Here is a 24,069-nt window from a genome sequence, read left to right as displayed (position 1 = left end):
AGAAGAAGAGAGAAGATGTATGTAGCAAAGAAGGTGCGATAATGTTATTAGAGATCTGAGAAGATCAGGATTGAAATTATATGTGTAAGAATGAAAAAATTGTTCGTAAACATAAGGCTAATGTATAATAGGTTTAAGTTTGGGTTGGATGTGAGTTAAGTAAATTTTAGGTTGTAACATAATGCGGTTTGATTCGGTTTAGTTCGGTTTACAAAATACAAACCGCAAACCGAACCATGCGGTTTTGTTAAAAAATGACCCAAACTAATCCGAATCAAATGCAGTTTTTTGCGGTTTCAGTTTGGTTTGGTTTGCGGTTTTCTATTGGGTTGGTTTGGTTTTGAGCACCCCTAGCAAAAACAAACAAGCTAAATCAAAACCAAACAATTGAACATAACAAAAACAAGGGCATAGGATAACCACAGACAAAAATTACATCATGATTTGACCGATTTCAAAACACGCGACACAAGTTTAAGCATCACTTTTCTATTAATCCATACTAAACCAAATATACCTTTGATTTATAGGTCCCGGCAATCAACAACCGATCCCCCAAACAATCCTTTTTGGAACATTGCATTACACAAAACTATAACCAAACTTTAAAACATCTTAACAAAAGTCATTACTATTACCAATTTTCAAACATAGCTGTCAATGAGGGATTTCCTCATCTCATTGACAATGACACTAGGCTTTGAGTCCCTCAGCATGAAAACATTCTCAATTACAGAAAGCTCTGTTGCTGTAGTGTCTGAACCACAAAATGCTGTCCAATCGTTTACTATCATTCCAGCACCTATCACTTCACTACCTCGGTTCACAGTTCCGGCAACCAAAGGAATTTGAAGTAGAGTAGAAAGTTCATCCAAGTCTTCTACGGAAGTGTGAGGGTGGACCTGTATCAAGTGTATGTGTCGGTGATCAAAAGACGGTATAGACAGACAATATATGAATTTAAAGGAAAATTACGTATTTTACTCACCAAACCACCACTATTGGAGAGGGCACAGAAACTACCAACAAGAATGTTACCAGCAATGGTTTGCCTGAAAACTTCTACTCCAAGAACATCTGCGATTATCTCCTCGGTTTCCTGAACAAATAATTCCACAATGAATAAAAAGTAGGGTCTTGCTAACCTGTGCCCTAAGGACACATGTTAAGGATACCATAATTAAAATTTTGAGTGGAATAAAGTCATATTTAAAGTTTCAAAAAATAGATTGCACGCATTCCAAGATAATATTTCTACAAATTAGAAATTTTGAGTGGAATAAAGTCATATGTAACTATGTAAGATTCAACAAATAAATGGATATAACAATGATGGATACAAAGGAAGATAATTTAAACATGAATAACTTATTAATAGAGGAAAATAAAATCTGTAATCCACAAGAAGACAATACCCTGTCGAGATCAGTGTGAGTGAGGGCCACGTGGTCATTACATGCAATACAATTCCCCAGAGCAGATAGTTTTTCTTCTATCCTCTGAACAACAACTTGATCAGGTAGACTGTTTCTCAAATGTTGAAGTTCTGCAGCAATAACCATGAAAGTACAATCAATATCATAACTTTGAATTCGTATAGCATAATTACCACAAAGTGACAAAGAAAGGTGAAACAGAACTGGTGACATTCTAGAAATCCAACCAAACTCAGAGAGAATTGGAGCAAATGAAGACATGTTAGAAGAAAGCTGGAAAGTGCCTTGAGACTATAATGTTGATAAAATTATGCGATTTGCACACACACAAACGGATCTTAGTAACTTGAAAAATTCAGCTAACTGATAAGGGAGTCTGTAACTTGGTGATGGTAATTAAACCAGTAGTTTTCATAATTGTATATAATTGCACAGAAGTATTAGTGTCTGTTATTTTCAAAGAAACAGGGTAACTTTATCGACTCATCCGTGCTGACAACAGAAATCAGCATCATTGGTTAATTACCGAGTAACGGCTTCTATTATTATCTTGAGGAAAATGAGATTTACAAAGGTGTTTTGAATATGCTATAGTACATCATATAAAAATAGCCTTGTACAAAAGAAAAATATAATAAACAACCCATGTGACAAAAATTAAAATTACCTTGGTCTGTGGTGGTATGGGGCAAGAGAAGCCCGTTCTTGTTTCCTACAAATCAATGGAAAAACCAGTCAAACTCTATCTATGTTAACTAAAACAACACAGTCAAATAATGTCATTTCAAATTACAGACTAATCATTTATCCCTTTTTTACATTAGCGTACGCTTACATATTGTATTTCATCTCACCTGATTACTCCACTAACAAGTATTAAAAAGTATATTTTAGCAAATGAAACTAATTTTATCATAGAAATTAGCATATTCAATGATTTTCTTAAGTGTGCATAACCTTGAAGAAAATTGAGACGGGGGAATAACAAACAACAAGAAATAGGACGAACTATGGAGCCATGAGGAATGAGGACAAGAAAAGCTTTACCAGCACAAAGACGACCAACAATGCGGGTGCCAGCAACAGATGTCTTTACAACAGGGATAACACCAGATAGCTCAGATTCAAATACACTGTGTCAAGCACCATATTACTTTATTCATTTAGAGAATTGCCATAACAATTTCAAACCATTTAAAAATAAATTCTATTGACTTGTATAACTTAAATTAACCCAGGAAATTATTTTCATTAGTCTGAAAAGAATGAAAAACCTGTAGAAGCCTTCAGAACCTCCAATGGCAACCATACAATATGCATTTGTAAGTTTAGAGAAAGCTCCAATATCACAATTATTCTCAAACTGAAGTCCTGCAGAATACATATAATCATTCAATATACCCTCATTTACACCAGAGAATACCACATAGTAATATAGAAATATATTCATATATGTCTGTGTATGTAAATGTATGTCTCACTTACTAGTTGCCATGACTGATGAAAATCTTGAGCTCAAGTACTCAAATGGAAGATCTACAGTATTAGAATTCTAATCAGAAAAAAATAAAGAACCATATTTCAAATGCAAATAAATTCAAACAATGTTAACAATACACGCTAATTATATATAATCACTTTTGAGTTGCAACTCCCACATTCCCAATGCGTGGGAAAAAGGGTTCGCCTTATATAAAACATCAAGAAATTCGAATATGATTGTTAAGACAGAACATTTAAAAAGAGAAAGCGTGACGTGTGAACTCATAACAACTCTTTCATAGACAATCCTATATATTTACATACTAACATATTAAGTAAATTAGAAACAAATTCCAAAGAAAATTTAAAAGAATGAAAATTTCTCCACTAGAATCTTGAAAACAATGTCCCCGTTAGGCTTTTAGTTTTAGAAACTTCCACATAGAAACATCTAAATCAAAAACTCCACAAACAATAGCAATCCTAGTTATGCAAACCTGAAGTTATGCATAACCCAAGGACAGTCATATATATATATATATATATATATATATATATATATATATATATATATATATATATATATATATATATATATATATATATATATATATATATATATATATATATATATATATATATATATATATATATATATATATATATATATATATATATATATATATATATATATATATATATATATATATATATATATATATATATATATATATATATATATATATATATATATATATATATATATATATATATATATATATATATATATATATATATATATATATATATATATATATATATATATATATATACAGATAACATATCAACTAAATAGAAATGATTGTCCGTTAAACCAGCTCAATTGATAGTTGTGCAAATACATCAAGTTTGAACCTGCAAAATCCCACTTATTAACCTTTAAAGGATGAAATTTCAGCCACTAATATCGCCTCCACTAGAAACCCAAACATTCAAAAATATCAAATGTTTCCTAACTCAAAAACAATTTCCCTATAAAATTTCATAGCAACTTCAACATTGAAACACCCAACTCAACAAACCAACAAGCAACACCAATGCCAATTATGAAACACTCCAAACAAACACCTCCTACAACTTCTTCAGCAGTAAAAAATCAACTTTGAAAATCTTTTTTTATAAATAAAGCTGTTCATTTTTTGAATTATTGAATTTGCTTATATTGGGATTAAAAAAACGTACTTTTCGTGCGTAATTTAAGTTCAGCAACAGAATTCAATAACAACAGAAAAAGGCTAAGGGGAAAAACTAGTAACAAGAATTCGGAAGCTAAAATTCACAAAAAATTAACAAAATAATTTGGGGGTATTGGTTTTGAATTTCAAGGTAAAGAGTGCGTTGGCGCTGTGATGGTGAAGAAAGGAATACCTGATGCGGCGGTTAGGGTGGGACGGTGGAGAATACGGTGGCGACCGAGGAGAGGTTGCCGTGGTAGTGAGAGAGATGGAAATTAGGGTTTGTGTTTTGTACTACTTTGTTACGTGGGCTGCACACATTTTTTTGGTATTATTTTAATTGTAAATAAAATAAATTTTTAGAAATGAAAAAAAATATATATAAAACCTCTTCTCCAAGCATTTTTTTTGTTAGGGTTGTTTTGAGAAACTATTTAAGAATTTGTGCCGTTGTTTAACTTAGTAAAAATTACTTTTTAATTTTAGACAATTTAAAATTTAGATAAACTTAGTTGATCTCATACTTTTATGAAAAAGTCTTTAAGAAAATACTTTTTTTTTATTGGACATAGTTTAATAGGTAAACATTCCAATAGAAAATTAAATGAGAATTTTATAATATATATTTGGGTTAAATGTGTTTTTAGTCTCTGTAAAATTATTAAATTTTATTTTTGGTTGTTGTTTTGGACTAATCCGATAAGAAGAGATGGTTCAATCCACATCCACTTTAGGACAGCCCAACGACCAAGGCCCAATCAATCATGGGCGGAAATAGCGCTCTATGTTCTGCCCGTCTCCGAGCTAACCATGATTTCGACTATCATATCAGCTCCAGCACCATTGGTCGAATATCAGCTCTCTGGATCTCGTCCCCGTCAACCAGGGACACTCCTCTGCTCGCCCAAAAGTTGGTTTCGAGCAGTCTCCCAGGATCCTTAGGTTTACTCCTAAAATTCTAGAAGTCACGCGTTTTGGGCCTAAATCCACAATCCAACCCAAAACACGGATCGTTAGTCACGCGCTGGGAGTAATATATAAACTCTCTCCATCGAGAGAGTTAGGTAACACAATTTCATAACCCTAAACACTAAATCGTATATGTGTTCCTACTGACTTGATCGTCGGAGTACCTTGTAGGTACACCCCCTCCTCGGCATCATCAACACTGTGCAAGACGTGCGTGGTCCTTTCTGGTTCTGATCCTCAGGTCAGTACAGTCGCTATTAAAAAAATGACATGTTTTGATTCCCACAAAATTATTGTGCACGTAGTTTTAGCCTCTACTATAAAATCGATGTGTATTTTTGAATGATTGTTTTACAGACATATTTAGAACGTTATAAAAAGTTCTTAAAAAACTCAAAATTTGATTTCTAAGTCGAGATTTGCATTACTTTTATCATTATCTTTTGAAATTTAAAAAATTCATATTTAATTCTTCTCATTTTAAAAAATTATATAATTTAGTAAAGAAATATTTTATAGTATTCTAAACACGTATGAAAAAAATTATTCAAAAATTTAAAAATTTGAAGGTAATTAAAAAGTTTTTTAAATTTTAAAAAATAGCAGAGACTAATTTGTATGCATAAAAACTTTGGGACTAAAATATGTCATTTGAGATATTTATAGGGACTAAAAACATACTTAATCCTATATATTTTTAGATAAACTCTACTATACTACTAAATAAAAAATATATATATATATATTAGAGACCTTGATCGAAGGAAAATAATAATAATAATAATAATAATAATAATAATAATAATAATAATAATAATAATAATAATAATAATAATGTGAAAAAAGAAAATAAAAGTGGAAAAAACTTGAAAATTTAAAGTTAGATAATTTGAAATGGTCTTTGAAGAAATACTCTTTGATTAAAATAAAAAGTATTTCCCACCAAACATAATCCAGGATGTGATGATTGCGATTGACCAATTTATTGGCGCAATTATTTACCTATTTGAAAAAAATGTGAAAAATGTTAAATTCGTCAAAGGTAATATACATTTGAACCATTTATTTTACAAGTTCCAATGAATTACCTTCTCATTTCTCATTGTTTGAATAGCACGATAAAAATTACTTTATATTAAGATATTGGGTAATGCTAACTTGTGTCCACTAATTGGAGAAATAATATTTTGGAATTTGTGCATTAATTTTAATGAAAGTATAAAATTAATTTTTTTATTGTATTTTTCAAAACAAAATTTTTAAAAGTAGGTTTTTTAACTTGTGCCCTAGGGACACAAGTTAGCATTACCCTAAGTTGTTATGACAATGCATAATGTTTGATTGTTCAATACCAATAATTATGGCTAGCAACTCAACCTTCAAAACTTAGATTTTTTCAAAATTTGTTGCAAATATGCACATGTATCTGCCGGTGCTATCTCTCGTAATATCTCCGTCGATCACGTCTTACTCAACTCTCAAACCATGCATATTCATCTTAAGTCTTAACCCGCCTCACCATAGACTTTATCCAAATTATTGTAGTCGCATTTAGGGTGTGTTTGTTTTAGATGATCTTGTCAAGAGAGAGTTTAGCAAGAGAGAAGTATAAAAGAAATAGTCTATGTCTCTTGCTTGGTTGAGAGATGAAATAGAGAAGAGAGATCAATTTTTGTGGGCCCATGCACTTTTTCAAAGGAAACAACTTTTAACTACTGAGTTCTTGTTTTCCCCCAATTACCCTTACCCTTATGTTATTAGTTAAACTAGTACTATTTAATTTCAGTAAGTTATTTCATTCACAAATATTGCCTACAAGATACTACTTTACGTTGTATTATTATCAAAATGTTATTATCATAAATTATTTTAAGATAAAAATTAAAAATTTATATTTTAATTAAATTAAAATGATTTAATTAATTAATTAATTGAATTTAAATGCAAAATTAAATTAATTTTGATAGAAGTATTATTTAGTTTAGGGACATTATTGTACTTTTAAAAAAAATTACACTTCTCTCTTCTTTATTTCTCCTTTCATTCTCCTATACCAATCACTATTTCAAATCTACTTTATTTCTTATCATTTTCTCTCTTCTCACACTCTCTCTTATCTATTTCTCTCTTCACAACTTCTCTTCTAAATCAAACATACCCTTAAAGCAATTTTGAGTTTCGACTTAATGTGGAAATTGTGCAGGATATACAAAAATAAAATTAGAGAAAAGTTGAATAAAAAACATAAAATAGTAGTATAAAACAATATCAAAAATATTATAATGAAACACAAAAAATAGAGGAGATGAAAGATTAGAGAAGATGAAAAAGAAAGAGCAAGAGAAAGGAGAGATTAGATAAGAAGAGGTGCATTAAAAAGGTAATTGAAAAAGAGGACAATAGAAGAAAAATAAGTAGATGAAAAAGAAAATAAGAGACGAGAGACTAGAGAAGAAAGAGGCGAGATGTACATGAAAAAGAAGATGAGAAGAATGTGTGATATCGCTAAGAGAGATTTAAGAAGACTTAAACTGAAACCTTAAGTGTGAGGAGGATAAAAGCATTCGTAATCGTAAGGTTAAGGCGTAATAGGTTTGGATTTTAGTTGGATGTGAGTTAAATGAAGTCTGGGTTGTAACATAATGCGGTTTGGTTCGGTTTGTAAAATATAAACCGCAAAACAAACCGCACAATTTTGTGAAAAAATGGCCCAAACACATCCGAACCAAATGCATTTTTTTGCGGTTTCAGTTTAGTTTGATTCAGTTAGCGGTTTTCTATTTGGTCGGTTTGGTTCTGAACATCCCTATAGTGAACACCCTTTTTTCTATTCAACATCATAATTGGCAAACCTTGTCTTGAACACATCGAGAGCAACCCCGTCCACCTTGTATCTAACATTAAAATACTCATAAACAACGAGGATACCAATGTAGTGAAGTTAAAACTTGCAAAAAACTAAGAGTACATCTCCCCCACTTATGTCCATCATAAGAGACATCAATTTCGTAGAAGACATGGTCGACCTGGATCAACAAATGATTTGTATAAAATCGAGAGTAGTCCCCATCAAAGAGCTAAAAGAGTTCTAGATAAAAGAAATTCCTTATCAAGTCGTGAATCTAGTAACAACCAGGAATAGGAAAGGTAAATCTTGGCATTGTTTAGGAAGAATGTGGACCTCTTCACCTAGAACCCACATGTCAAATAAAAGATGGCATAATAAACCACAATTGTCTGTCATGCCAAACATAAAAAATGTGTTTCAAATAAAATGAAAAACAAGGTAATAACAAAGAAAGACTATTAAAAAATTAGTTTGCAACTTGAGAGAAATTAACATCACAAAAGAGAAGTTAACAAATAAGTCTTTAATATGACTATCAATCCACAACTTCGTTTTTACTTTATCCATATTGAATTATCATAATACTTAGAGAAATGTTATTTGCACACTAAAAGTGGCATTTACACCATAGCATTACACGGTTTTGCTTTTTAAAAAAATATTTAATTATTAATTTTCCTTTATTCTGACACAACAATACATATACCTATGCTATATTTGATACGGTCTACATGAATGGTGTATATTTTTTGGTGTACAAATAGCAAGCCTCTGATACATATTGTATTATCATAATACAATCTTTTCAACTTTGTGCATCCGTTGAGCTTTAACATACGAGTCTTTTCTTTATCGCGTCCAACATTATAACCTAAGATTTTCCAGTACAAATTCTTAACTCAAGATCACAATAGTTGGCTTAAAAATGACATGTCAAAAACTCTCTCCAATAATTTGGTGGTCCTAAAGGAATAGAAATTCAACTTGCATAGTCCACAATAGCATCCATGTGTACCACATTTCCTTTGGTTGCTTGCATTAGGATAGACTCTTTTCCCTCTTAAACAAATCTTAAATGAAAATGATAGACATTTTGCAAACAAAGGTGGAACTTACCACAAGTAAAATAGTTCTAAAATAAAAACTCATAACATTAGTGCAAAGAAAGTAAAGAATATAAAATTAGGCAAATAAATTAAGGTCCTTTTCAGCATCAAATAGTCACATGATAATCGAGTAACAGCAACCGGCAGTGAGTGTTTTGCGTGTAGGGAACAACTTATCTTTGTTGTACAACTGTTTGGCAAACATTAAACGTGACATCGTGCCACCAATCTCCTCTTAACTTATTCTAAATTCGTTTTTATCTTTGAATAATATAAAATTAAGACTTTAATGCGTATACAATAAGATTAATATTTAGCCTAACAACACAAAAATGAAACTTTCTACATTTATTTAAGACTCTTAAATCGCAGTAGGAACTTTCAATTAGAAAATTAACATAAAAAATTAGAAAAACTTTCTTTTGAATTATAAGTTGTAAATAACTTTTTTTTCCTAATAGTTTGATACTAAGAATTTTACTTTTACTAAGAATGAGTCTTTATTATTTTTTATTTAATAATTTGTTTTACTAAAAAAGCCAGAGATTTCATGAGTTAGAATTCATGCCTTTTTAATCAAACATTCTTGTCAAACTACTAATAGACTCATTTAATGGAATAAAGTTGTATGTTATTTTTATTGGAGACTATTTTTGTATGCAACCTTAATCAAGATTGTTTGTTACATCCTCAATCATTTCAATTTTGTTCCTAAAACTAAAAATTACATTCTTTCAATATTTCTTTTTAATTAATACTTATTAGAATTTCCTAAAATGTAAAATTGAGTAATCAATGTCATTTTTTCTATAAAAAACACATCTTACTTTTTGGTATTCATTTCCTTGTATCTCATACTTAATATTAGGAATATTGCTATTTTGAACTTAACACATGTTAACACATCATTTTTATTTTTATTTATTTTGCCACTTAATTTATTCAAAGATAAGATAAGAACAACCTGAAATTAAAATTCAAATCTATCTTCAGGTATTCAAAGACTCCAATCATTTTTTCTTGTGGGTATTGAAAACCCAATTTTTCCAATTTTTTTATAAAAAAAAAAAACATTTTTAATATATCTTATTTTCCTTAAATTAGTCAAATTTTGTGGTAGCTGTTTCATGTGAGAGACATAGAGAGAGAAACAGTGTCCTTTTGAGATTGTTGTATCCATCAAAGTGTAGAGAGTTCTTTGACTTTGCAAAGTGATGATTGAGAAGTAACTTTAATTTATTTGTGATCTTGATAATTGGAACACTTCAGAAGCATTATTATTGGTTATTGCAAAGTAAAGCTTTGAAGATTTTGAGTTTGAGTTCAAAAGCTGCAATTTATAATGAGTGTATGTATATCTTTCTTATGAAATCTTATCTATAATTTAAATGTTTTATATGCTTCTGTATTATGGATTGTTGTTTTTTATGATTTATTTTGATGAAGATTTCAATTTTTTAGAGATGTATAATTGGTTGAGTTTGGATTGGATTCAGAAGTGGAGTTCGATCTTACACCAATTGGTTGATCACGTATGACCAACCTCTTTATTGTCTCTGTAACACAGACACCTTTATTGTCTCTGTAACACCGACACCTCTGGAAAAAACGTGTTTGTGTCTGTGTCCGAATCAGTCTCTTTTTCAAATTATTATCTGTGTCCAGTGTTGGTGTCGTGTTCGGACACTCTGTGCTTCTTAGTTTATTGCACTTTTCAATGTTGATGTTTTCTCATGTTCTTCATTGATATGCTACTAAAACTAGCTAATCCAAGGTTAAATAGTTCTGATTTGGTTAAAGGAAATCCTTGATATTGCGGAAAATTATGGTTAAATGCGATTGGTGCAGCTGCAATTGCATGCTGATGCTATGTGTTCCGAACTCAAGTCCACCTGCAGATGGTTTTGTTCTTAGTTAAAAACGGTACCGGATTTGAGGTTTGGGATATTATGATTTAGTAGTAATCCGTTGCATAGTCTATGTGTATTACTCGGCTCATTTTCAATTTGTAAGTTGACCCGACAATTTCAAGAATAGCCTAGGCTTGAAGTATACTCTTTAATAATCTATGTAGCACTGACACTTCAGATTGAAGATCTGTTCGTCGTTTGATAGTTGGTGTGAGACCCGACACTGAAACACGTGGCATTTAATAATTCAATTTTCTCAAATTGTTATTGATGTCGACGTGTCAGACTGTCAATATTGTGTCTGATGTCAGTGTAAGTGCTTCATAGATGATAGCTTCGGGTCAAAACTAGTTTTCTCATATGTATAATGTTTGAAAACTGTGGTCACTCCAAAGAATGTTGGTAGGAAAAAGTTTTCATTTTAGTATTGAGACTCAAAAAGAATGTTGGTAGGAAAAAGTTTTCATTTTAGTATTGAATTTTAAGATACCTTGCTTATGATGTGGTTTGGATTGCTGTTTCTATTTAACTTTTTTTGGGAATATTAATGATTGATACATTTGCTGTAATTTAGGTTCCTGTGACATCATCGGACGAAGTTACCGAGAAGATGGAGAAAGAAGAAAATGTAAACCATGGTGATGATGTGCTTGATATAGAAAATGATGGTAGCTTTGATGGAAATGGCGAAGAAATCAGAAGATATTGGTCACAGTTTTCTGAGAGGAACATGACATATGAAGAACCTCTTCTTGTGAAGAGGATTAATACTACCTCTCAGATTGCCATAGTCGGTTCCAACCTTTGCCCTATCGAAAGTCTCGATTATGAGTAAGTAACATGCAAGTCCTTTCGTATAATATACATTCATATCATTGCGAAACTGATGCTTGAAAATATCAATTGTGCCTATGTTAACCCAAAGGGTTAACTTGTTGGTGAAAACTCGGGATCTAAGAGTCTGCTTCTCTTAAGGTCTCATATTCGAATCTTGCTAGGTGCTAACATTTCATGTGTTGTGTTAGTCCATACAGAGCTTTGCCCTGGCTTCAATTGGGCTCTTACTGGTCCCCGGATTAGTCGGGACCGAATACGGAGTTATAAAAAAATTGTGTATGTCTCCAACAATCGAGTAACCATTGTTGTTCTCTATCATGTAATGCTTAGGGTTACAGAGTAACAAAATTTGTTTAATACCACGGTCAAGTTACGCTACGCTTCAGCGTTTGTCCACTTATCAGCGAATATGAACCTTTTTGATGCAAGAATACTTATTCTGTAATTTTCAGGATTTTTGATAGTGAAATATTTAACCAGGACTGGAGGTCCAGGAAGAAGGTTCAGATATTCCAATACGTCGTACTTAAATGGGTATTTGCTCTTCTCATTGGATTAGGAACCGGATTGGTTGGTCTTTTCAATAACGTTGCTGTCGAGAACATAGCTGGTTTCAAGCTTCTTCTTACAACTAGTCTCATGTCGAAACAAAGGTGAGCTTGGTTTTATCGGCACAAAAATGTTCGAATTGTTGTTCGTGTATTCTCATAGAACAGTTGTTGTAGTGCAGATATTTTGAGGCGTTTCTAGTATATGCCGGTTTGAATATGAGTTTAGCAGCAGCGGCTGCAGCTCTTTGTGCTTTCATTGCTCCGTCAGCAGCAGGCTCTGGCATTCCGGAGGTTAAAGCATATCTCAACGGCATCGATGCTCACTCGATTCTGGCTCCAAGCACTCTTTTTGTAAAGGTGAATAATACTAAAGTAGTAGAACCAAGTTTACTTCCTCTCATTTTTAGAATTTCTGCAGATAAAAGATGCATAATTCATGAACATTTAGAAGTGATTAAGATAAAATCAATTTTGGAAGTAAAATCAATTCTACTAAACTTATGATTTGAACATGACAGATTTTTGGTTCCATCTTTGGAGTATCTGCTGGATTTGTGTTGGGAAAAGAAGGACCTATGGTTCATACTGGAGCATGCATAGCTTCTATTTTGGGGCAAGGCGGGTCTAAAAAGTACGGTTTGACTTGGAGTTGGCTTAGGTATTTCAAAAATGACCGAGACCGGCGAGACATGATTACTTGTGGTGCTGCTGCTGGTGTTGCGGCCGCCTTTCGATCTCCAGTAGGTGGTGTCCTCTTTGCCCTTGAAGAGGCAGCTTCTTGGTGGAGGAGTGCTCTACTTTGGAGGGCATTTTTTACTACAGCAGTAGTTGCTATTGTTCTAAGAGGCGGAATTCAATTTTGTTCGACCGGGAAATGTGGACTATTTGGCGAAGGTGGTCTTATATTGTATGATGTTAGTTCGGCCAAAGTAACCTATAGTGGCGGCGACATTTTAGCAGTAATAGTGTTGGCGACTATTGCTGGTATTCTTGGAAGCATTTATAATTTCCTCGTCGACAAGGTCGTTCGTTCATATAGCATCATCAATGAGTATGTTCTCGCCCTTGTGTTGAATATTTATTAACCAATATACTTGCTTCTTTCTGATCACCATTCATCATAGCTTATTTCCATAAGCTTAAATAAGTCTATCCAAACATGCTTTTAGTCTAATCTAGTGTATTACCATCGTAACTAACAGTTCTTTCTTTTTCTTCTTATTGCAGAAAGGGTCCATTTTTCAAAATCTCTCTTGTAATTACAGTTTCTCTTTTAACATCATGTTGTTATTATTTCCTACCATGGATTGGAAACTGCATCCCTTGTCCTATTGAAGGGACGGTGGCCTGTCCCTCAATTGACGAGTCGGGAGAATACAAAATCTTCCAATGTCCGCCGGGCCACTACAACGATCTTGCTTCCCTCTTTCTAAACACCAACGACGATGCTATTCGTAATCTATTCAGTCCTAAGATAAACAAAGAGTTTCACATTTCAAGTTTGTTTATCTTCTTTGCAGCTGTTTACTTTCTCGGTATAATCACATATGGCATCGCTGTTCCGTCTGGACTTTTCATCCCGGTGATACTTGCTGGTGCTGCGTACGGCCGTGTTATCAGTAGACTCTTTGAACCAATCACCAAACTCGACCGAGGTCTCTTTTCTCTCCTAGGAGCAGCCTCTTTCCTCGGTGGTACAATGAGAATGACAGTCTCGATTTGTGTTATATTACTCGAACTCACTAATGATCTCTTGTTACTTCCACTCGTCATGGTGGCATTATTAATCTCGAAATCCGTGGCCGATATTTTCAACAAAGGTGTCTATGATCAAATATTGAAGATCAAAGGACTTCCTTATTTAGAAGCGCACGCCGAAGCATACATGAGGAATATAGCTACACGCGATGTTGTCTCGGGTCCATTAATGTCCTTTTCTGGCATCGAAACGGTCGGGAACATTTTACATGTTCTGAACACTACAGGACACAACGGGTTTCCGGTCATCGACGAACCGCCTTTCACAGACTCGCCAGAGTTGTGTGGACTCGTGCTAAGGTCTTACTTACTAGTTTTACTAAAGGCGAAGAATTTTACAAGAGAGAGGGTTTTCGCAAACGCGAGTATCTTAGAAAATATTTCCGTGCTGGATTTTGGAAAGGCGGGATCGGGAAAAGGAGTCAAATTAGAGGATTTAGATATCGAAGACGAAGATTTGAACATGTACGTTGATCTTCATCCAATAACCAATACATCACCGTACACTGTGGTTGAGACGATGTCACTTGCTAAAGCCGCTATTATTTTCCGTCAACAAGGACTCAGGCACATGTGTGTTGTTCCGAAGAGCCAAGAGGTATGATATTACTTGCACATACATAATAGTAGTCGATATTACACGCATAAATTGTTTTCATAAACTCTTCTGAAACAGTCTCGCGTGTTTTTACGTCAGTAGATAAGATCGAATAAGTTAATCTAAGCGGACCCTTGATACAAAATTTGCTGACAATCTCTACACTTTGCAGAGACCTCCGATAGTCGGGATTCTGACGCGCCACGATTTCATGCCGGAACATGTTTTGGGACTTTACCCTGATATCAAGCATCACAAATGGCACTGAAGAAAGAATCTATAATTCATTAGCATCATTGAGGTGATCAAAGTTTTACAGGATAAAGTGAGTTCAAATTCTTCAGAGAGCCTTTGAAGCAAAAACAAAATGCTGCTAAGAGATGCAGTTGCTGCATAGTTTTGATGGGGGTGTATTTAGCAACCGTGTAATATATGTTTTGTTATTATTATTATTATTTTCTTTTTTCTATGTGAAGTCAATTTGAATGCTCTTGAAACTATACAGGTATCAGACAACAACACCAATCAGTGTTGAAGTATACGGTCAATTATTTTTTCATGTTCTGTTGCTTGTTGAGTTTTTTGAATGATTTTGTAAAATTTTATGGTAAAACTATTTTTTTCCTTGTACAATGTTGTTGATATTACATTTGGCCAATTGAAATAAAACTATTATTCTACTTGAGAAGTATTTGAATGAGATGATATTAGTCTTTTTCAATTTATTTAGAAGTTTTAAATTTAAATTCAGTTTTGAACATACGACAATATTAAATCTTGAAAGAGAAAATTTTATTGTCTATTGTGGTGATTCTCAATTTAACATATTAGTCTACAAAGATATTATTTATGTATAAATAATATGTAATTCTTCTTGCCTTGAGTATAAGAAAATGTATTAACATTCCATTGATCTTAAATATATATGTAATTTATATATATATATATATATATATATATATATATATATATATATATATATATATATATATATATATATATATATATATATATATATATATATATATATATATATATATATATATATATATATATATATATATATATATATATATATATATATATATATATATATATATATATATATATATATATATATATATATATATAAGTACATTTAACAACTATTTAGTAAATTTTAAGAAGTGTTATTGTTTATTTGTTTTTGTATCATTTTGCTTATGGGCTTTATAAAAATTATGTGTTTTGTGAAACTTATTATTATTATTAAGTGTTATGGAACAAGAATAAATTTAATTAGAAATGTTAAAAATGTGTGCAGTTATATTTTTATACACTACTCACACGAATTCAATCCAACCCAACGCAACTGTTAAGAATTTCACATCGAATAATATATAGCATAAATATGTGTTTATAATTGGGGGCAATTCTCACCCTACAAGTCGGTTTTGTATGACTGAGTTACGCCTAACCACATTTCTTAACATGGTACAAGAGTCTGGTTTAAGATTCGGCGGACCACCTATTATGGTTTCCGCTATCGGACCACCCACCGTTTATTTCTACACGCTCCAGTTGTCTAGTCCTGGTAGAGCTGTCAAATGGGCTGGCCCGACCTAGTCCGCTCCGGCCCGGTGGGCCAATATGTTTAAATGGGCGGGCCTGGTCCAATTGCTTAATGAGCTACAAAAAATGAGCCCGACTCGTTTATCAAAAGCCCGTGAAGTCCGATGGGCCAGCCCAGCCCATATTTCAATATTATAGTTTTAATTTTATAAAAAAGATGTAATGGATAAAAGTCCTATAACATAAGTAGAGAGTATCATAAACTTAGTTAAGTGATATTTAAAATATTCATCAAATCAACATCCATATATATATATATATATATATATATATATATATATATATATATATATATATATATATATATATATATATATATATATATACCACAAAAATATCCATGTAAAAGTACAAAGTAGCTTAATATTATTACCAATACTTATCAAATATCTCGCAACAATTTCCTTGATCACATCATCTTGAAAATCTATCTCCATCCTCTATAACTTTTCTTTATCACTTGAAAACACATTTATGCAATCATATCTTATCTCAATATTTTTCCCCCAAAATTTACCAAAATAATTTTTTAATGGGCCAGCCTAAAGCCCGCTTGGCCCGGCCTAACCCATGAAAAACATAGGTCCGATGGGCTAGCCCAAAAAGTTAGGGTCGTGTTTTTTAGAGTATTTTACGGCCCGACCCGCGCTAAATTATTGGGCTTATGGGTCGGCCCGATGGTCCGGGCTCATTTTGACAGCTCTAAGTCCTTGGTGTGAGGGGGTACGTTAAGAGTTCCACATCGCACCATATATGGCGTAAACATGTGCTTGTAAGTGGGTGTAATCCTCGCCCTACTAACTAATGCTTATAAGTGGGGGTAATCCTTATCCTACTAACAAGTTTTGTAGGGTTGTGTTCGGCTCAATCACATTTCTTAACACCAACTTAACTTGTATAAGCAGGTTGATTTAATTCAGTTTTGACACTACAATTATGGGTTGGACAATAAATTCAATCCAACAAATTTTGAACGAGTTGAATAATGGATTATGCCAAATCTTGTTTAACTCAACTCGTGTACATCTTTATTTGGGATGATTGATTTAATTCTTTTTATTTTTAATGGTTGTAAGTATGGTGCACCATAATGTTGTCATCTCATCTAATGCATCAAAGGGTGGTTCAACGGGAGCTTTCCAACCTAATATTGATGTGTTGATGTTGGAAATGGTGTTGACACTAAACAAGAGTTTACGATACATGAACATATGCTTAAATGAGTGTGCAGAAGCTGCTAAATTAAGTTTTGGAATAATAATTGAGAGGTTTGATTACGATCATAATATGATATGTGAAAAATAGTCAACATATAAATCCTTTTAAGTTGCTAAGAGACCACTAGGAAAAAAAAGTTGTTGACATTTAATGTGTTGTGATTTACATATCCATTAATTTGGTGGGCTTAAAGAGGGGTTATATCCAATCGTGGAAGGATTTGGCTAATGCCTTTCTGAAACATTACAAATACAACATGGATATGGCTCATGACTGAAGGCAAATGCAGACCATGATTATGAAAGAAAAAGACCCATTAAAGGATGTGTCTAAAGTAACGTCTGTCTTATCACAAGGGATACCAGTTTAAAATTATTGGTATCTAATATTTCGATTAGACTTTCCATTGTCCTTACTAAAGTTAAGTTTAAAATCAAAAGATACTTAATTGTATTAACATTCTTTGTTTCTCTTTTCTGTATTTAGTCTTGTCACTATTATAACAAGTGGAGTATTGTTGTAATTTATGAACAATAAATATCCATGGTTGTGTCCCAAAATTACAAAAAAAGTGAAAATGAGTAAATGTCAATAAATGTATAGGAAATAGTCTCATATAAAAAGTGACACTCACATTAAAAGCCTTTATAAAGAGTTATGTCCAGTAACTCAATAAAATGATAAAAGAGTATAAAGTGTCACATGAACATATATGGTGGTCTCAAGAATTATGTCACTTGTCTCTTTGATACACCCCCTCGTCGGTGTCGTCACCGTTGACACCGACCTTGGGATCGAGTCTGAGGGCGTGGCATAGAGGCGCTAATGATGACTTGTAGACGTAAATTTAGCATTTAGGCATGACGCATCGAAGCAATTGGGCTTCTTGCAGAGTTATGAGGGAGAAATTAGGCTACTCACATCGTTATGAGGCGGTAGCCGACGACTGGTCTTCGGCCGACATCTGGAGGCGAGCCGCTACATATGGCAAATGGTCGTTGCTTTCTTATTGTTGTTTAAGTTGAATTTTGAATTCTGAAAAAGGAAACACTTCGTGAAGAGTTGCATAATGAAAATGTGCAATTATTGAAAAACATTGTTGTAGGCGAAACCATGCATCCTTTGGTAAAAGTGTTGCTGAAAGGATGTTGTTTCATCAAAGGTCGCAACCTTGTGAAACAACACTAACATTTCCTATAAATAAATCATTCCATATTCATAAATCACAATACAAAAACACATATCCTCTTTAGAAAAATTTCAGATTCTCTCCCCTACATTCCAGTTTTCATCTGCCTTGTCCAAACTCAAGTTCATGTTGAATTATTATAGGTATTCCTGCATAGAAACTCTAAGACATTTGAGAATATTTAAAATACTATAAAAAATGATTTGTTCACAACTTCGGCCTGAATTCGTTTAATCTAAAAGTTCTATCTAACAATGCATAGTAAAGTCAATGAGTATTCGACCAAAAAAAAGCAAGTTGTTGTTGCTTATTTCACCGACGACAGAACATAAGAAAGGTCAATCATTTCTAATCACTTGCTTGACTACTCTTAGCAACTACAATCATAACTACTATATTATTTTCCCATTATATATTTTAACATGGTATGATAATGCACAAATATCTTCGCAACTACACATTCTTTCAGTATAGTCAAAATTATCTTTAAATAATTCTTTAAATATTTGATCAAAAGAACTACAAAACACAATATTTTATTGCTAAACCATAATAACAATTTGATACGTATTCATTATTCCAAACACATATACTCGTAATTATAAATTGCAAAAATAGTATTTTCTACTCATCTGTATGTCACAATGAATAACAAACATTTATAATATTGTTCTGGACCAATCGTAGGTTCTGGTCACCTCTAAAAAAAGAAGTAGGTCATCAGTGAAGCTTAAGTTGATTATGCCCAGGTTTTCGCACTTAGCATGGAAATTTAAATTAGGGTTCTCCTTAAGCCTTTGGATGATTATGTGCATGTAATCCATAACAAGAACGAAGATCATGGGAGAGAGCGAGTCTCCTTGTCTGAGACCCCTCTAAGAAACCAACAACTTCATATACTCTTCGTTGACATTATACCGGTAGGAAACAATATTAATGGAAAACATGATCTACCAGATGAACTGAGTGGGAAAATTCATCTTATGCAAAATAACTTTCACAACTCCCACTCAACCGAATTGTATGCCTTCTGAAGATTCATATGGATCATACATCTAGGAGGGCCACTGTTACGACTATAGTCTCTAATGAGCTCATACCCTAACAACACATGATCCTACATACGCTTGTCTGGGAAAAACATTGTTTGGCTGTTATTAACCACTTGACCAGTGACTTTGCCTAAACTATTCGCCATCACCTTCGAAATGACCTTGTAAATTATAGTACAATACGAGACTGGGCGAAACTTCTTGACCCTGCTAGCATCCGGAGTTTCAGGGACGAGGGTGATAATAAAGTTATAATATTTAAAAATAAATTATTTTTGTCTTTATAACCAATATTACAAAATAGTGCATGTGACTAACAAAATTATTTAATTGAGACATAGTTTAAGACTCGATAAAAAACAACAAACAATATTATACTCGATATCACCTGCTATAGCACAGATCACTCGATATCACCTGTTATAGCCCAGATCACTTGATATTCACATGTTTATTATTTACACATATTATTATGTTTGCCTATCCATATTTAACACATATTAATATTTAGAGACATTCATATATTCACTTTTAACACATATTTACATATGTATACCTCCATGTGTTCAATTTTAGCACATATTCATATTTCATGCATTCACATATTTACATTTACGTATGACTTTATGGTTCCTGGATACTTTTCAAAATGATTATACATTTCATAAGGCATAGAAATAATTTAATCATATACTTTGTCACGAAACATTTCTCCCACACTTGGCAACATATAACTTTGAACAATTGGTGCAGAATTTGGTATCATGCTCATATTGTCTTCTCTGGAATTTTAGAGGTCCTATTCCAATTTTTAAAGTTGGCCTTAATAAACAAGTCATATTTTATTAAAATTATAACTAATACTAAAATAATAAAATATTTTGTTATATATATATTAACAATATATTGGTTGTGGAGCTTTAATTAACTATTTACATTTCAAAATTTATTTAAAAATTTTTTAAATATATAATATGGGTTGATGGGTTTATAAATTTGACCAAATAATATAACCATATTGTTTATTTTATAATGTTCATGGTTGTCCCGGTGGTAGCTTTGACTCAATTTTAGCACTTAACCACTGTATTGTTTGACATATATTGCCATCATGATGCAATATATTTTATAGGGTTATTACCATTTTTGCCCCCTGCCATATAGGTCATTTTTTGTTTACCTCCCTGTAATTTTTTTTTTTTGTAAAAGTGACATTGCCATTAAAAGATTCTTCCGTTTTAGACTTTGGCAGGAAAAGACACACTCCAATTGCTTATGTGTCATCCTATTTGACTTTTTCTTTTTATTTTTCATTTTTTAATTGTGCCACGTCATATAATTAACAACTACTAAATCTATTTTAGCTAATTGTATACATTAATTTGCTTGTATAGTTTAAATACATTTAGAAAAATAATGTTTTAATTATTTTATAATTAACAACTACTAAATCTATTTTAGTTAATTTCGGGTTTTAATTTTTTGCTTGTATAGTTTAATTTTTTGTCAATACATTTTAATATTTTTTAATTTAGAAAATATATTTGAAAATTAATGTTTTAATTATTTTAATATTAACAACTATTAAATTTATTTTCGTTAATTTCCGATTTTAACTTTTTAGCATATAATAATAAGCTAAAACTAATTTTTCGTATATTAAAATAAAATGAAATTAATTTATAATATATAGTATAGATTTGAATAAGTAAACTAAAAATAATTTTTAACATTAACAATATGAAATTAATGTAAAATATTATATATTTTAAAATAAACTGAAAATTAATTTTGATCATATAATAATAAACTGAAATATTATTTTTGTAAAATATTATATATTTAATAATAAACTGAAATATTATTAATGTTATATTTAATATAAATATTATTAATGTAAAATATTATATATTTAATAATAAACTAAAATATTAATTTTTAGCATATAATAATAAACTGAAATATTATTAATGTTTTATTTAATATAAAATATTATTAATGTAAAATATTATATATTTAATAATAAACTGAAATATTATTAATAAACTACATTAATTTCATATTATTAATGTTAACAATTATTTTTAGTTTACTTATTCAAATATATATTACATATTATAAATTAATTTCATTTTATTTGAATAAATGAAAAATTAGTTTTAGTTTATTTATCAAAATTATACTATATATTATAAATTAATTTCAGTTTATTATTATATGCTAAAAATTAATATCAGTTTACTTTCAAATACATACTACAATTTATTTATCCAATTATATGCTATAGGTTATTTCTAAATTAATTTTAATTTATTTTTATATATCAATTTAAAAATAATTGTACATCAAAACACATTTTAATAGTATATATTAAAAAAAAAAAAGTACTTAAAACAAAAAATTAAAATCGGAAATTAACTAAAATAGATTTATTAGTTGTTAATTATAAAATAATTAAAACATTAATGTTCTAAATGTATTTAAACTATACAAGCAAATTAATGTATACAACAAAAAATTAATGTATTTATACTATAATAGTAAGTTAATGTATTGACAATGTTTACTACATATAGGTATCATGTGAAAGATTAACAAAATAACTGTCATGGTGTAGTGGTAAAGATGCTTTCATTTGAGTGGAATGATGTGGGTTTAAGTCCCATGTGAGGCAAAACTTTTTAGAATTTTATGTATTCTGAGTTTTAATAATATTAAAATAAATATAAAATAAAATAAAATATTACGTGGAAATAAATAAAATATAAAATAAAATATGACGTGGCAATTATCTGACGTGGCACAATTAAAAAAATGAAAAAAAAAGCTAAATAGGATGACACATAAGCAATTGGAGTGTGTCTTTTCCTGCCAAGGTCTAAAACGAAAGAATCTTTTAATGGCAAGGTTACTTTTACAAAAAAAAAATTACAGGGAGGTAAACAAAAAATGACCTATATGGCAGAGGGCAAAAATGGCAATAACCCTATTTTATACATATGAATAATTATTATTTATAATATATAAAAAAAATTGAGGTCCCGATTTTTCGAAGGCTTTGTGCAACGGGCCAGGTTGCACATGCCCAAATACGGCCCTGCAGTCTTACAGAGGTACTCACATTCGAGTTGTCATAGACTCACTCATATCATTTTAAGATCTATTTAAGTGATGCACATAATTTATAGAGGGTGGCACGATAGCTCTCGACACAAGGGTGTTCCCCGATCGCTTAAAATTGTTTCTTATAACTACTCACATGATTTAAGTAGATCTTCATCATCACACTCGATATAATTATATTTTCCTAAATACTAGGTTTGTCACACCCTCATACACTTAATATATACACACAACTCACATAATCACGACATATTGACAAAATTTACATAACTCATGTATTCCTAACACATTTATAACATTTATATGTTAATATCAATATCATATTTACACCATTTTATTTTATGGAACAATACATGTATTACAATACATTAATACCTACTACTTAACACAAATACATTTATAACTTATACATCACATCGACAAAACTTGAGAAATTACAAATGACAAATACCACTAATCATATGAATTTCAAACAATTGTACAATATTCAGTATACAATATCACAAATTACACATCATATCATTTAACATACATAACACACATTTAAAGTAGATCACACAACACCTAAATAATGTTTATAATACTCATTTTAGTGTTTATTCACCAAATGACATGTTTGTTCAATTAAATTGATGGAATGAGATTAAACAATTGGAAAACAATATAAACAATAAAAACAAGACATTTTTATTTATTATAATCAACATTACACGCATGAGAAAATTGAATCATTTCCCCTTACTCTGACTTAATGAATGAAATTCTCTATTTCATAAAGTCAACAATTCAAAACTATTTGGATTGGCACTAGACTTGGTAGGGAGAACCACGGTTCGATCCCCCGCAACTGCGATTGGGAGGGGGCTGGAACCACTTGATGCCAGAACTGACCCCCGAACCGGACTAAACCGGTGGTGATAAACAAAAAAAAAACTATTTCCTTTATTATTTCATGTTATCAGACTCATATAGATAAAAGTAGTAGAAAATGAAACACGAGAAAACATCAATCTGATTAACTCTAAGAATGGTAAGATTAGTCCTTAGTAAAATAAAGTTATAATGGTGACGTGTAATGATCTTGGTGAAAGGGTTTGGTCTTACGAGTATGTATTTAGCATCACACTTTGTGGCATCTTCACGACA

General features: G+C 31.3%; 2 protein-coding genes across 5 annotated transcripts; one reads left to right on the top strand and one right to left on the bottom strand.

The window, feature by feature from the left end:
• Nucleotides 1-394: 394 nt before the first annotated feature.
• On the bottom strand, nt 395-4,487 carry LOC131653259 (eukaryotic translation initiation factor 6-2). Its single transcript, XM_058923352.1, has 8 exons — nt 4,347-4,487; nt 2,922-2,972; nt 2,711-2,807; nt 2,484-2,569; nt 2,104-2,148; nt 1,416-1,546; nt 989-1,099; nt 395-902 (listed from the first exon to the last, which is right to left on the bottom strand). The coding sequence occupies exons 2-8, from the start codon at nt 2,929-2,931 to the stop codon at nt 645-647; spliced, it is 738 nt and encodes a 245-aa protein (XP_058779335.1). The 5' UTR covers nt 2,932-2,972; nt 4,347-4,487; the 3' UTR covers nt 395-644.
• A 5,628-nt stretch (nt 4,488-10,115) lies between these two features.
• On the top strand, nt 10,116-15,294 carry LOC131653258 (chloride channel protein CLC-c-like). 4 transcript variants are annotated; one of them, XM_058923349.1, is made up of 7 exons: nt 10,116-10,424; nt 11,561-11,817; nt 12,276-12,476; nt 12,554-12,731; nt 12,893-13,425; nt 13,602-14,730; nt 14,903-15,294. In XM_058923349.1, exons 1-7 carry the CDS (start codon nt 10,419-10,421, stop codon nt 14,996-14,998), a joined length of 2,400 nt encoding a protein of 799 aa, XP_058779332.1. In that variant the 5' UTR covers nt 10,116-10,418; the 3' UTR covers nt 14,999-15,294. The 4 variants fall into 4 exon arrangements, with proteins under 4 accessions (XP_058779332.1, XP_058779331.1, XP_058779333.1 ...); XM_058923348.1 differs by lacking the exon at nt 10,116-10,424 and adding an exon at nt 10,449-11,013; XM_058923350.1 differs by lacking the exon at nt 10,116-10,424 and adding an exon at nt 10,450-10,999.
• Nucleotides 15,295-24,069: the final 8,775 nt, after the last annotated feature.

Source organism: Vicia villosa, linkage group LG2, assembly GCF_029867415.1.
Source record: "Vicia villosa cultivar HV-30 ecotype Madison, WI linkage group LG2, Vvil1.0, whole genome shotgun sequence".
In the NCBI taxonomy this organism is placed as follows: domain Eukaryota; kingdom Viridiplantae; phylum Streptophyta; class Magnoliopsida; order Fabales; family Fabaceae; genus Vicia; species Vicia villosa.
The sequence above is the reverse complement of the archived record's forward strand: the minus strand, read 5'-3'. Positions and strand labels throughout refer to the sequence as shown.

What these genes read in the sequence shown, in the direction of transcription:
- LOC131653259 (XM_058923352.1), bottom strand. An exon ending in GGTTCTGAAGGCTTCTACAG is followed by an intron (nt 2,570 to 2,710) that starts GTTTTTCATTCT and finishes TGCTTGACACAG; the next exon opens with TGTATTTGAATCTGAGCTAT. An exon ending in CCATACCACCACAGACCAAG is followed by an intron (nt 1,547 to 2,103) that starts GTAATTTTAATT and finishes TTATTGCTGCAG; the next exon opens with AACTTCAACATTTGAGAAAC.
- LOC131653258 (XM_058923348.1), top strand. Translation starts at nt 10,975, where the DNA reads ATGGTTTTGTTCTTAGTTAAAAACGGTACCGGATTTGAG. An exon ending in AGTCTCATGTCGAAACAAAG is followed by an intron (nt 12,477 to 12,553) that starts GTGAGCTTGGTT and finishes GTTGTAGTGCAG; the next exon opens with ATATTTTGAGGCGTTTCTAG. An exon ending in TTGTTCCGAAGAGCCAAGAG is followed by an intron (nt 14,731 to 14,902) that starts GTATGATATTAC and finishes TACACTTTGCAG; the next exon opens with AGACCTCCGATAGTCGGGAT.